This window comes from Balaenoptera borealis (genome assembly GCF_965194805.1).
Source record: "Balaenoptera borealis genome assembly, chromosome: 2".
NCBI classification, from domain to species: Eukaryota; Metazoa; Chordata; class Mammalia; order Artiodactyla; family Balaenopteridae; genus Balaenoptera; species Balaenoptera borealis.
In genome coordinates, this window is record NC_138867.1 from 112590200 (window position 1) to 112603802 (window position 13603).

At 54.3% G+C, this 13603-nt stretch overlaps 1 protein-coding gene across 4 annotated transcripts in view; it reads right to left on the reverse strand.

Annotated features, from left to right (window-relative positions):
• The window catches only part of FSTL4 (follistatin like 4), a 717999-nt gene that overhangs the window by 57164 nt on the left and 647232 nt on the right, over positions 1 to 13603 (reverse strand). For all 4 annotated transcript variants that reach the window (XM_082378912.1, XM_082378911.1, XM_082378913.1 and 1 more), the window contains one exon: positions 6898 to 7064. In XM_082378912.1, coding sequence (XP_082235038.1) covers positions 6898 to 7064 — 167 coding nt within the window. The remainder of the gene's footprint in view (positions 1 to 6897; positions 7065 to 13603) is intronic.

A 13603-nucleotide genomic window follows, 5' to 3' on the forward strand; every position in this document is an offset into this window, starting at 1 on the left:
ATGTGAGCTCCCCTGCGTAGGGCTTGGGGCTCTGCATTCAGGGTCCGGAAGCTGGATCAGAACCTTCCTGAGGGACTCTGTACCTTTGAGATGGGGCCAGAAGAGGTCACTGAGCACAAGCAAAGCCTTGAAGCTAGTACTATTGAGACAGGTTGGGGCCTGGGCCCCTTTGCTGCAGCGCTGCAGTGCTTGCACCTGGACACACCTCTCCTCAAGCAACAGAATACAAAGAAACTGTATGGGACTAAAAATAACTGCGTGCATGCGCAGTTGGGGCAAATTCCGGACGAAAGATACAAAGAGACCAAAAAACCCAACTGCCACTTTTGAAGAGCCTGGAGCAAAACCAAGGGGTCAGGAGCAAAAGCAGGGTACTGCGCATGCCCTCTGCACACAACACCACCGAAGGGGTGGGCAAACCATGTAAGCTGGCCCTCCAGCCCGACCCCCCTGGACACACCCCTACTCTCACCTCATGTAAAGAACAAGCTCCCTGGTTCCACCCCCCTCAGCTAGTGAGCCAGCAAGGGTTCCTGTTGTTTGTTCTCGCTCCCCGCTGCTGCAGCAGGGGCCCCAATAAAGCCTTGCCTGAATTTCTTGTCTGGCCTCTGATCAATTTCTGTTGATTAAAGAGGCCAAGAACCCTGGTCGTAACACTATGGGGAAAGAGGGGTGATCCTGAGGAGGCCACTGAGAAAGCCAAGGCCAGTGGAGGTATTTGGGAGGGCAGAGACCCCCGTGAGTTCCACAGGCTGATGTACCATGGACCCGGGCCCTGTCTCTTGGAGAGCTCTGGCCAATTCTCGTGGTTTGAGCTCATCCAAAGCTCAAAAGAACCGGTTGCTCATCTGTAACCAGGGTTTTTGACATGAGCTGGCCAAAGGCTTTGAGTGCTTCAAGTATACTGTTTTCCAAGATTTTAAAACAAAATGTACCCAAACGTTTAATGAGATTATTTTAATGCAGAACCTACAACCACTGTCTAGCATGTTGCAAACAGCTCTCCATGCTAATCAAACGCCTCTCATCTTTTTACAATAGATTCATGACTGGTTCATACAAAGACAATAAGAATTAAATGAGTCATGAGCTCTTAAATCATTCTCTTTTGGTCTTTTTAATAACTCACTTCCAAAGAAGAGCTGGCTGAGAGCATATGCTTCATTAGAGTTATTTGTTCATGGTTTTACACCATATAGGCATGGGGAAAAAGTGAATCTTTTAACACATCCTTCAAACACTGCCACAAATAATTTCTTTTAATGGGTTTTGTTTTTCTGCTTTTGTCACTGTACTCTACCTGCCAACATCTGAAAGCCCCCAATAGGGAGATTTGGTGAAAGAAAAAAAACAGCAAAAAAGAGTGGCTTTTTCAAGTCATCTGCAATATATGGGGTTTGTTATAAGCCGTTTTTTTTTTTAAAAGAAGAATACAATAGAAAAATGTTTCCTCTCCCTGAGAATATCTCGGCCAAACAATTCCACGTGCTGGTCTCAGAGCCTTCTGCCTTCTCTTTGCTGTGGCAGAGGCTGGTGGCTAACGAGACCTGGAGCACCAGACACACGGGCTGCACCAGGAGGGGACACATCCACTGGGGCTCGGACACTGCAGCGGTTACCGTTGAAGCAGCAGGCAGGCCCAGCTGCCCCAGGGCGAGGCCTTGGCAATGCTTGGTGCTAGGTGCTGTGTCCTAAGAGCAAGGAACCCGGGGAGCTCTGGCTGGGGTGTGCAGGCTGGCTGCAGGCCCTGGCAAGTTCCTGGACCCTCTGACTAACAGAACCCCACTTGCCTCACAGGGCTGCGATGAGGATTAAATGCTTGTGAGCGGACTAGCATGGAAACTGGCTCCTGGACACAGCAGTGGCTTAGTACCGATGGTAGAAACACCAGCATTAACGCTAGCAAGGATTCAGGAGTCGGCTATTTTCTGGGACTTTGGGGATGTCTTCTCCCTGCTTCTCCTCCCCTGATGGGCAGCCCCTGTCCTTGGGGATATAAGGGACAGTGAGGAAGACAGTTACGAGGGGAGGGCAGGTGACATTGTTGGGGCAGGGCGTGAAGACTGGGTTTGGGGACGGTCACTTTATTTCTGGAGTAGCTACTGTGTGGTCTGGGCAGGGCGCTGCAGCCAGGGATGGGTTCCACTTCTGCAGAAAGTGAGGCAGCCTCCCCCTCACCTCAAGGACACCTAGTGTGGAGGCCAGGGTAGGGCGAGAAGTGTATGGATCTGCCTCAGAGATGGGCCCCCACCCCAGCCCCGATGCCTGTCTCAGAGGACAGGCCTCAGGAGACAGGAAAGATGGAGGCTCTGTGGTCCAGGTGAAAAAGCAAGGTTCCTGGCTCCTGTGCAGGGCTCTCGTGCCCCACACGTCCCTGCTTCCCACACAATTTCCTTATCACAGCACTGTATGACCCCAGAGCCCAGAGAGCCCTCAGGGGGCACCTGGCTGGTCCCCTTTCCGCTTGGGTACCGGTGGTGAGAGGCATCTCCCTGCCTCCTAAGGCAGAGTCCTTCCTGAGGGTAAACTTCCCCCACGGACTCCGGTTGTGGCGCTCCAGCGTGATAGGCTGCCCTCCCCCACGTGGCACAGGGCTGTCTGAGCAGAGCTGGGCCCTAGGCTGGGCATGCTGATCACAGGTGCACAGTGCATGGCCTGCGGGGTGTGGGCTCGCCCAGGCACGCTGGCATAGGTGCTCTGCTGGCCGGCAGCCTGGCCTAAGATCAGGGCAGGTGGTGCTCAGGGGCCTGCTGTGCCTGTCCCCTGCCCTCAGCTTCTGAGCTGGAGCAGTGGCCGTGGGTCCTTGAAGGCTGAGGTGGGGGCCACAGGGCCAGGTCTGAAGCCGCCACACCCACCACTGCTTCTGTAAAGAGCCCAGCAGCTGGCCAGGAAGTAAACAAATTACAGGCCGCCCTTTGTGGGCTCTGGGGAACGTGCATGAGCAGCAACTATTGATTTCTTATCACGCAAACAGAAGGAGGTATCATAATCCAGAGACCTGCTGCCGGGAGGTGAGGCAGAATTCCCGCCCCTCCTGGGGAGCACCTGTCTTGGGGGCCATTGCGCTCCTGGTACCTAGTGCTGCCCTCTGCTTGGGGGGTTTGTTTTGCCAGGTGGGGCTGAGGCAGGGCCCCTCATGGCCTGTGCTGCAGTGAGGCTGAGGCATCCTGCAGAGGGGGGCTCAGGCATCCCGGGGGCGGGGCACAACAGGTCTGTGCTACCTTGCCCCCGCGAGGCCGGGGAGAATGTCTTTGCTCTACGCTCTGGCACAGGGCTTGCCACTCGCAGGCACTTATTAAGTGAATCCAGAGGATGGCTCCCCACGTAGGCCATATGGACGGCCGTGTACACATTGGTGACTCCTGACTGCTCCTGACAGCAACATTGCTCACTGGGGAATCCAAGTGGCTCCTTCTTGCTTGGCTCCGGGCTAGAAGGGTACATTTACTTTCTGATCAAATATTATTCTAATGCTTGAGGCATCCTTGATGTTTGCAAGTCAGAAAAGTTTAATTACATGTGTCATTAGCATGGCATTCTGTAGTAGCTCTGTGACTGAATTCATTAACAGAATTCTTAACAGATAAGACAAGACAAATTAATATTTTGTTGCCCATGAAAGCCTCTCATTAAGAGAGTAGTGAAAAAGTGATTAATATTTTGTTGCCAATCAAGATGTCTCATACAAATGACAAAGAAAGGAGGCCCACACCTCTCGGTGCTCTCTAATCTGCCCGCCTGGGGTTTTGTAAGCTGATCAACTTCCCCTGTTTGTGGAGCGTTTGGGAGCCAGTCACTCATTACAAGGACTGTGATCGTGTTTCATCTCTGACTGTGGCAGGTGGGGGAGGGCGCTGAGATGCCACAGGCTGGGGGGCTCTACGAACCCCTCGATCCCTGATCTTTGCTCGACCAGGGTAGCCCCCCCTGGGCTTTTCTCCCCTGACCAATCTTGCTTCAGAAATGCCCTGTGAATCCTGATGACCCAGCTCCACCCATCTCCAGCCTGATGTCCTCCTGGGGCTGCTCTCCTCACCGTCCTCGGATACGCTCAGCCTGAAAATGCCCACGCGAGGAGGAGAGCCTCATCCCCGTTTCCCCGCAGGCCCAGAGAAGGTGGCGGCCCTGGACTTGCCGGAGGTGGCTGGTCAGTGTCGCCCTCCGGATGAATCAAGGCTGACCTGAATCGAGGCGACTACAGGCAGCAGGGGCACCCCAGGGTCACACCTGCCTGACGGGGAGCCTCACCAGACTGCGCTGGCTGCTGTTCGGGGACTCGGGCTGCAAGGGGTGGAGAGTGTTGTCTGGTGGGAGCAGTAATAATAATAATAATAATAATAATTAGTAATATTATGAAAATGAGAGTGATAATAGTTAGCATGGAACATTATATGCTAAGAATTTCACGTGTCTCTTAATCCTCATTATAACCCTATGAGGCAGGATCTATTATTTATCCCTTTTCCACAGAGGAGGAAACTGAGGCCTGGAGAAGTCAAGTGCCATTTCCAAGGTCACTCAACTAGTAAGTGGCAGAGCTGAGACTTAAAGCCAGATCCTTTTGACCCCAGAGCCTGGCCCTTCATGAGCAGGCTGTGCTGCGTCCCTCCCCTCTTAAAGGCAGGTGCGTGTGTGTGTGTGTGTGTGTGTGTGTGTGTGTGTGAGCGTGTTGTGTGTGTTGTGTTGTGTTGTGTGTGCTTGCATGCATCAGGCAAGGACCCCTGCGGGGCTGGCGCTGCCCTGCACCCTCACGCGGGGGTTTCTGAGAAGCACAGGCCCCTGCCTGCTTGTGGGCTGCTGACTTGCCCAGAGCAGCAAGTGTTTCCTGGGAGGTAACAAGAGGCCATTAATCTCCAGTTGCACCCACAATTACCCAAATTGCTAACCTCACTGTGAAAAGTAGAAATTCAATTGAGCTGGTGCTGGAGGCGTGTTCGAGGGAGGGGAAAGACACTCAGAGTAATTTAATTAACCATTGGCAAGTGCATTAAGAGGAGTTCTGCCTCTGCCTTTATTTCTAATGTCTTTAAATAGAGCATCAAGCAATGCACATGGATGTTCAGACAGACACAGGAGGACCTGACCTAGTTCTGAATTAATCACTACTGGCCAAACATAGTTAAAAGCTGACAACCCACCCTGAGAGATATGCACACACAAATGTGCACCCCAGCACACACACGTGCACATGCACACATACACATACACCCTAGTCTTTACAAATACAAACACGCCAGTGCCTTCCCTTGCTAAGATCGCAGACAAGCCCTGGGCACCTCAGGCTCAGAAGATGAAGAACTCTGCCCACCCAGCATCTGACCATCAAGCAGCCACCAGGCTTGTGCTGGTCCTGACATTCAGAGATGGGTGGGATATAGGCTATGCTCACTATAGTGGGGAAATTGCAAGGAAACCATCCTGCCTGGTGCGACAAAGGTGGGGGAAGGGCACTTCTGCCCAGCTCTGCCCAGGGTGGGACTCTAGAGTGACCCCCTCTTCCCATCTGCTTCCCCCATGTTCTCCAGGGCACATCCAAAGGGGCCTAGAGAGTAGCAGAGTTCCAACTTTGTGGTTCCTGCAGGATTAAACGCTGGACCTCTCTCCCCACAAAGCAGTCTCAGAGTTGGAAGGGATCTTCAAGGTCATGGGGTTTAGCTGCCCTCTTGTGGCTAGCAGCATTGTTTACCATGATCCTGCTTGAGCTTGTATGCCTCCAGGGACGGGGAGCTCACTGCCTCCTGTGATGCTCACTCCACTGCGGGGCAGGGCTGATGGCTGGAATGGTGTTGCATGTAAGCAAACCAATTGGTCTCTTTTTGGTCCCTTGCCCCTTGTGCTAGTCCAACTCATGGGTCACACGGCCCAGGCAGGCTCCCTCTGCCCCAGCACCTCCCTCACCACCTCACAGTGGCTACAGGAACTGACCACTCATCCCACAGGTCTTCCTTCTTGGGGCCAAGCAGCCCATCTGGGTTGGCCTGTCCTGAGCCAAGAAGACCAGGGCTGCCCCTTTTCTGCCTGAAACTTGTATTCCTGTCACAGTAGCTCAAGACCTGTCAGCCATCCTGGCAGCGCCCTATGTGGGTGACATCACTCCATCTTCTCCCATGAACTCCCAGGAAGCCACCTCATCCTGTGCCAAACCAAGGCCAGTGCATATTCTTGACTCAATCCCTTTATTCCTCAAGTCCAGTAGAAGGGAGGCACCGATAATATTGCTCTTCTAATAGATTAATTCACTGAGGATTAGTTTAAGAAATTGTCCAGTCCTAAAGGCAGAGTGGGGTGATGCTGGGACCCCAGTGCGGGGTGCCTGGGCCCTTGGAACCCAGGAGACCCCCGTTGCTCACGTTAGGCTGTGAGAGCTCTGGAGCTCTCTTCTTCTGCTCAACCCATCACATCCATACTCCCTCTCCCAGCAAACAAGGCCCCTGGGCAGGCCCCTCTGGCCTGATCTTGTTTCCTTTCACCACCCCGCTGCCCCTGCCCTCCAGCCGACCCAGCCCAGAGGCTCACCTCTGCCCTCTGCAGGGAATACCCCCTCCTTGGCGTCCAGCTGTCTGTATCCTCCCCAGCTTCAGGGTCCAGAGTCTCTCCTGGGGGGCACCCAGCCAGATGCTCTCCCCTGCCCAGGAACCTCCTGCCCTGCCCACCGCGCCTCCCCTGTTCACCTTATTCTGGGGCTGGCTAGCAGTTTGCAGTCACCATCCATCCTATTCTCTGCACGAGGTGGGACTGATACCTCCAGACACCAGACAACAGGCTGAATGGCACCAACGTGGGATGTGAAAAGAAAGCCCTCTGGCCCTGCAGCTACCACATGGCATCTCGGCATCTTGCACAGTTGGCTTCCCCGGGAGGTGCGTCTGAGCTCAGAGTCAGAGCCAGGTGACTTACATTGATGTCTTCCAAATCCAGGAAGTTCAGGGCCAGCCCGTTGCGCTTCCAGACGATGGGTGGCCGCAGGTCTCCGTGGACAGCGCAGGTCAGCACTGTGCTCAGGCCCACGGTCACTGTGGCCACACTGACCCTCTCCTCAGGGGCGAGGCTGAGCTGTACCACCTCTGCAGGGAAAGGAGAAGCTGTCAGCTGGAGGCCCAGGGGATGGAGTCTATACCTGAAGGGATACAGCCACAGGGGTCTATTGCAGGTCAGGGGCCTTGGGCAAATTCCGGGGGCAGGAACATTGTCCACAATGTGCTGACTAAATGTACAGATGGACACACCTCCTGGGAGAGGGGCCACAACTTATGTTAAATGCTCAAAGGGCTGTTTGAGGCAAATCAGGTCAGGAACCACAGCTAGCGTAGGGGAAGCATCTGGGCTGTGGATCTGTGAGTCAAGCTAAGAGTGTGGGCTGCCCCTCCGAAACCAGGGAGCCAGGTGTGCTGGCCCTGCCCTGTGCCCTCCAGGCCCCCTGGAGTCGGGGCCTTGCCAAGTAAGTGCTGTCAAGGTCTGCTGGCTGGGCCGACAGGTTTCTCATCCACCTGGGGGCAAATTAAAGGTTGCACTGTCTGAAGTCTGGGGAATGAACTGGCTGACCTTTGAAGGTTTGTTTCTGTCTAAGGATTCTCTGAACTTGGATTTGGATTTCTGCTCAGCCACTGTGCACTGTAGCCTTTAATTTTTTGAAGTGTACTTTGGGCTGTACAAATGATTAATCCTTGCCATTTTATACTTGATAACTGGCATTAAGACTGATCATCCATCAGGCAAAGAGGAAGGGTCTAAAATATCTCCCTGCAATCACAGGCCTTTTGAAATTCTCAGGATTAAAGAAAAGAATCAAACTCAGGGTATACAAATGCCAAAATGGGATGAGGCTTGGAGGGGGCGTCACTAGCTCACTGACTGGACGGCCCCTCCACTGTTCTGCCCCCAAATCTACTTGGGGAGCTTGGGGAGGCAGCCAGGGGCAGCATGAGTGGAGGGGGGGGGCTGGCTCTGGGGGCCTGTGTTATTCTGGGATGCCAGCAAAGACGCTGGGACCTGGGGGCCTGACAGGTGGAGCAAGGCACAGAGTTGGGACCTGAGCTCTGTGACTCAGCGGGACACTTTTGAGCTGTGACCAGGCAGCACACCTGTGCTCACACCCTCTTGCCAGTGTGTGTGGGAAAGGCGGAGGGGAAGGGGAGCAAAAACAGCTGTAGGTGCCACACACCGCAAAGCAGGTACGGTGAAAGCAGGTGCACTAAGGTCTGATCCTAAGCCCCAAAGCCCTTTCCCCTCTGCAAACATTCAGTGGCCTGGCCCTGGGCCCACAAAGAGGAACAAGATATACACTAGGTGCTTAATCAGTGCTTGTTGGATGGATGGGTGAAAAATGGAGAAAATGGAAATAAAGAAGGAAAAAAAAGCCAACAGGCCAGTGGAGAGGGGACAATCGCACACAGGAAAAATGTGACTCCCGCTTAAGGAGCCACACGAGGAAAGATGAGCACTGAGTGACTGATGCAGACGCAACTGGCGTAATATTTTACAAACATTAAAGTGATGCATTTCAAGTTCCCTCTTAAATCATGTTCTGCTTGCTGCCCTCCCACCTCTGAGTCATGAGGCTTATTGCTCAGGGCAGAGAAGCCACTAAACCTCTGTAGCAAGACCCAGGCTCTGGAGATTAAGAGGGGTAGAGAGAGGGAGAGAAGAATTTGCTAAAATAGTTTAGCTCCCACTGTGCCCAAGTGCAGAGGAGACAACTCTTCCTCCTCAGAAGAGCCACAAGGCTCCGTGCTCTGTGGAAGTGGGAGGGGGTGTAGAAGGCCCCCCTCGTCCTGGGCGTGTGGGAATGAGGAGGGAGACAGCAGGAAGGGCAGAGAGCATGCCCGTTGGTGTGCGGGTGAGGGGAACCACGGGGGGCTCCAGGAGGAGGCTGAACCCTCCCTCAAGCGGCCTGCACCCCACCACCTCGGGCGACCACAAAGATGCGGCAGAGAGCCAGGGCCTGCGCTCGTCTGCCAGAGCCCCCTCGGTCCCTCACGGCATGGAGGGGCCCAGAGGTTCCTGGCTGGGTCAGGGTGTGCTCTGGGCCTCTGTACCTGAGGACTGCATCGGACTGTCAGACCTGGGCCTGACGGAGCGGCCTCCAGACCTCGAGGGCGCATCATGCCAGTGGGGACTCTGGACTCCACTAGGCTGAGAGTGTCCAGACCAAGAGCACAGCAGGGCTGACCTCTGCCGCGGGTGCCCGTGGACAGCGCGACCAGGGGTCCTCGCGGTGGGGACCAGAGGTGGCGGTGGACAGCCGCACGCTTCCCTCTACACTCAGAAACCAGCTTGGGGAGCTGGGAATTGGAGACACAAAGCATTTTTATTAGCTAGGGCATTACTTCCGTGGACTGTTAAAATGATCAGCTAGGACTAAGCTTTACAATGGACTGAACATTTAGGGACATTTTTCTCCCAGTGGCTGGTGGGTGGGGTGTGTGAAGAGGTCAGTTATGTTACAAAAGGAACCCATGTTTTCTTGCACGTATGAGCACCAGTGAGAGTAAAAGTAAAAGGCCAAATGGGAAGTCAGGGAGGGGCCCTCAGAGGAAGCAGGACCTCCCCTGGGCTCCAGAACTCTGCTTCTCCAGGTACAGTCCCTCCCGCCACCTGCATCTCATCTCTGGGGCAACTGATCAAAACACAGACTCCTGCCCCTCAAGCCCAGGTTGGTACAGACTGTCTGGTGGCAGGATGGGCATCAGGTTTTAACAAGCACCCAGGGGCTTCTGTGGTACCTGAGGCCTGAGAGCCACTGCCTTAAAAGATTGAGGTGTGGTGGGAATGGGGAGATGGAAAGGGAGAATGTGGGTGCGGGTGGGGAGGGGAGGCAGTGTGGTCGGTGGGGTCCCGGGGGCCTTAATTACCAGTCTAGGAGCATGGGAATGTAAGATTACGTGCAATGTAGGAGCCCCTTCCTCCATGTGGCTCCAAAGTCTTGCATTTTAAACAGTTGTAGAAAAACATGGCTGGAGGAGCCTATAGCACAGGGCTAAAAACAAACAAACAAACAAACAAACAAACCCGAGTGGGAAGCCTGTGTGGCTCGCCATCCGCCGCTGGGATAGCTGGTTCCCGCATCTTTCCTGAGCGCACCCTCGAGCATTTGTATGTCTGAAGATGTGTGATTTTCACGGGAAAGACGCATGCAAAATTAGAATGCACGAATACTGACAAAACCATCATAATTCTGCTCCTGTCAGCTACACAAATATTAACCAAACAGCAAATATTTGGGTCATTTAAAGTTTAATTAAATGAATGTTTTATTAGATTTAGTCCATGTCAATATTCCCCAGATCCTTTTAAAATTCTGGAGATATTTATGGCAAATGAACTGCTCCTCACTCTCGGTTATTTACTGTTCAGCACGTCTTCCCCGGCAGGCCCCGTCTCCCAGGGTGATTTCCCAGTGAGGGAAAAACGAGGCAGCATCATGGCCTGGGGCTCGAGAGAACTGGGCAGATGCCTGGCTATGGCTCTGGACACCTGGCCTCCAGGCCTGGCTCTGCTGGTGGCACCCGAGTGGCCTCGGGCAGGTCCCTTCCTGTCCCTGGGCCTCAGTTTAGACATCCATATAATGAGGGGTTGGGCTAGGAGGGCTCTGGGGGCCCGGCTGCCTTTCAGGCTCTAGGACTCGGAGCGCACGGCTCTGAGCAGACGCCCCTGCTCACTCTCCCCGGTCCTGCTGGGAGCTGCCCAGCTGCTGGTCCCTCAACGCCACCTGCCTCTGTTCCGTGCCCACGTGCCGTGATGGCACAAGTGATGCCTCAAGTGGCAGCATGAACAGTTGCCAAGCCCACAGGGGCTTCCCTCCTGATATCCCCTGAACCCTCCCCTCCCCTCCCTCTCCAGCCAGGTCCTCAACAGCCTCCTGTGTGGTCACCCCTCCAGTTTGCCCCTTCTGTCCGTGAGTGTCCTGGTCACCACTTGGAGTACAAGATGTATCACAGCCCTGCTCAAAAGCTACTAGTGGCTCCCCATCACCCACAGGTTCACCATGAATTGAGAACAGTCCCTGACCTTGCCCCACATTCTCCTCCCAGGTGACTCAACATGGTACCCACTGGTCCCCATCCCATTGTGGTTTGGGGCCTAAGCTTGTGCCTACTTGGCACCTTCTACTTGTCTATTCTGAGACTCTCACACTCTTGGTCCCCATCTCCAGGATGACCTCATGGGATGTTTCTGGGACTCTGAAGTCTTCACATAAGGAGACACTTGGACAGACATTGGGTGAAGATTGAAAGAAATCATCCTGGTGAACTTATCATGATCTTTTCAGGCTTAAGTAACAGAAACTCTCAGAAATGTTCAAGTAGCCTAGGAAAAAAAAAAAGAAAAAACAAGAATGGGGATGATCTTAATGCCTGTAATTGGGAAATCTAAGGGGGTGGAGGAGGCTGCAAGCATCCAGGGCCCTCAACAATGGCACTCTCTGCGTGGCTGCAAGATGTCCAGGGGTGGCCCCACCCTCACATTGTTCCTGTACATGGGATCCTGGAGAAAGGGCCCAAATCCTTCCTGAGAGCCCTGCAAAAAAGCACTGGGGGAATCTAATTGCCCAGACTCATCTCCTGCGTTCTTCCCTGAAGCAATCAACCAGGCCAGGTGGATGGAGTACTCTGCAGTTGCAGTACTGACTGACCCACAGGCCTGGGCCATGTGGTCACCTCTGGGCCGGGTGCTGGGTGGTTGGGGGTGGGGTCAGATGTCATGACAGAAAGGGTGTGCTGGGCAGATCAACACCCTATGACCCCCACAGAGACACAGAGAGGGCCCCTTCGGTCCCCTCCATTCCTTCACAGCCCCGTCTGGAAGCCTCTACATGGTGCAAGATGATGATGGGAAGGTGGCTGGAGCCATGTTGTGAAGACAACGAGAGTCATCAGAAGGAAACCTGATTTCAGTTACCACCGTCTGCCCCCCACCTGCCCCCTTTGGAGAGTGATCTGGAAGGGCTTTGTGGTGGTGGTGCGGCAGAGCTGAGGGGACCCCACAGTCCCCTCGAGCCTCCCATGGTGACAGGGCAGGAGGAGGGCCAGGCAGCCTGGGATTTGCGTAGATGGCCCTCTTATGTGTTCAGTGAACACACTGACTGAACTTCTACTGTGGGCTGAACCCCACCCCTGCCCAGGCACGTCTGTAGAGCAGGGGACTCAGATATGTCCGCGCCTGGACTCTGCCCTGGTGGGGCCCAGCGTCACGGGAGAGGGAGGCGGAGAAGCCACACTGCAGCCCTCCAGGGAGCAGCCTGCGGAAGGGCCGACAAGGGATCCTTCCAGCTCTCGGCTGTGGCTCTGCTGCTCCCATGGTGCTGACCATCTGTGGTCCCATACGCCACTCTGCGGGAAGCGTCCCTAGGTTTCTGGGGGACCAAGCAACAAGATATGCCTTGTGCCCAGAGGATGGTGGGGGCAGTGACAGAGGGCTGGGCTGGGGGCTCTTGTCAGGTCTGGGGTGACAATGCATCTGTAGGAAGAGGCTGGTGTCCCTGGAAAGGGAGGGCCAGGATGGGGAGCTTGTCTGGCACTGCTAGGCAGAGGTGGACACAAAGAGACGATGTCCTCACTATAAGAACCAGTACTGGAAGGCTGCCTGGTGTGTAGGCAATTCAGGGAGGGCAAGGGAGACGGGGGTTCCTCACAGCTGGGGACATCTGTCTCCCTATGGGCCAGGCCTTCAGACATCAGTCAGCTTTTCTTTATTCCTCCTGGGATGAAGAGGCTCAGGTAGCATTGCCATGATTGTCAAAGTCAGCGTGGGTTGCTCAGCACAAGAGAGACCTTCCTGCTTCACTTGAGGCAGGAGATAGATGGGCCCCAGGCTGAGCAGCTGGAATCTATCCCCTGTGGACAGATATTCCAAGATAAAGATAATGGCAGGAGCAAGGAGGAGCTGAGTCCTGCTTGGATGAAAAATAAAGAGACTGCATATTTCTCATTCTTGAGGTCAAGGAGATTGCCCAAACTACACATGCACAGAAAGGTTCCTCAGAGATCAGAGAAGGGAGGGGGCGCCAGACCATAATATGTTCTGTCAACTTCCCAGAAACCCTTGCGCTGGAATCCATCTTGGCTAAGAGATGCACACGCACACAGGGGAGGGCCCTGAGTCAGACCAAATATGGACTCAGAGCCAGGCAAAGCAAGATGATTGGCCAGAGGAAACCCAGAAGAACTGTCCCCATATAAGTGATTTAAACTACCCCAAAGGTGCAACTCTTTCTCTGAGCCCAACTGTGTGAGTCTATCCACACATACAGTTTTCCTCCAAATAAACACTTTACTTGTTTCACTACTTTCCATCTCTTTGTTGAAATTCCTTTCTCCAAAGCTGACCTTGTCACTAACCACTGGCCCCGGTGGTCTAGTGGCTAGGACTTGGTGCTCTCGCTGCCGCGGTCTGGCTTCAGTCTCTAGTCGGGGAACTGAGATCCTGCTTTGAGCCGCTGCAGGCCAAGGCCACCCGAGATCACACTCACCAGGCTGCACGCCGGCAGGGGGTCTCAGCAGGGCTGTTTGGCCCTCCCGTATCTAGTACAGTGCCTGGCACATGGCAGGTGGGCTTCAGGCCCAGTCCAGGGAGACACCTCCCTGGCTCTCTAGGCCCTTCAAAC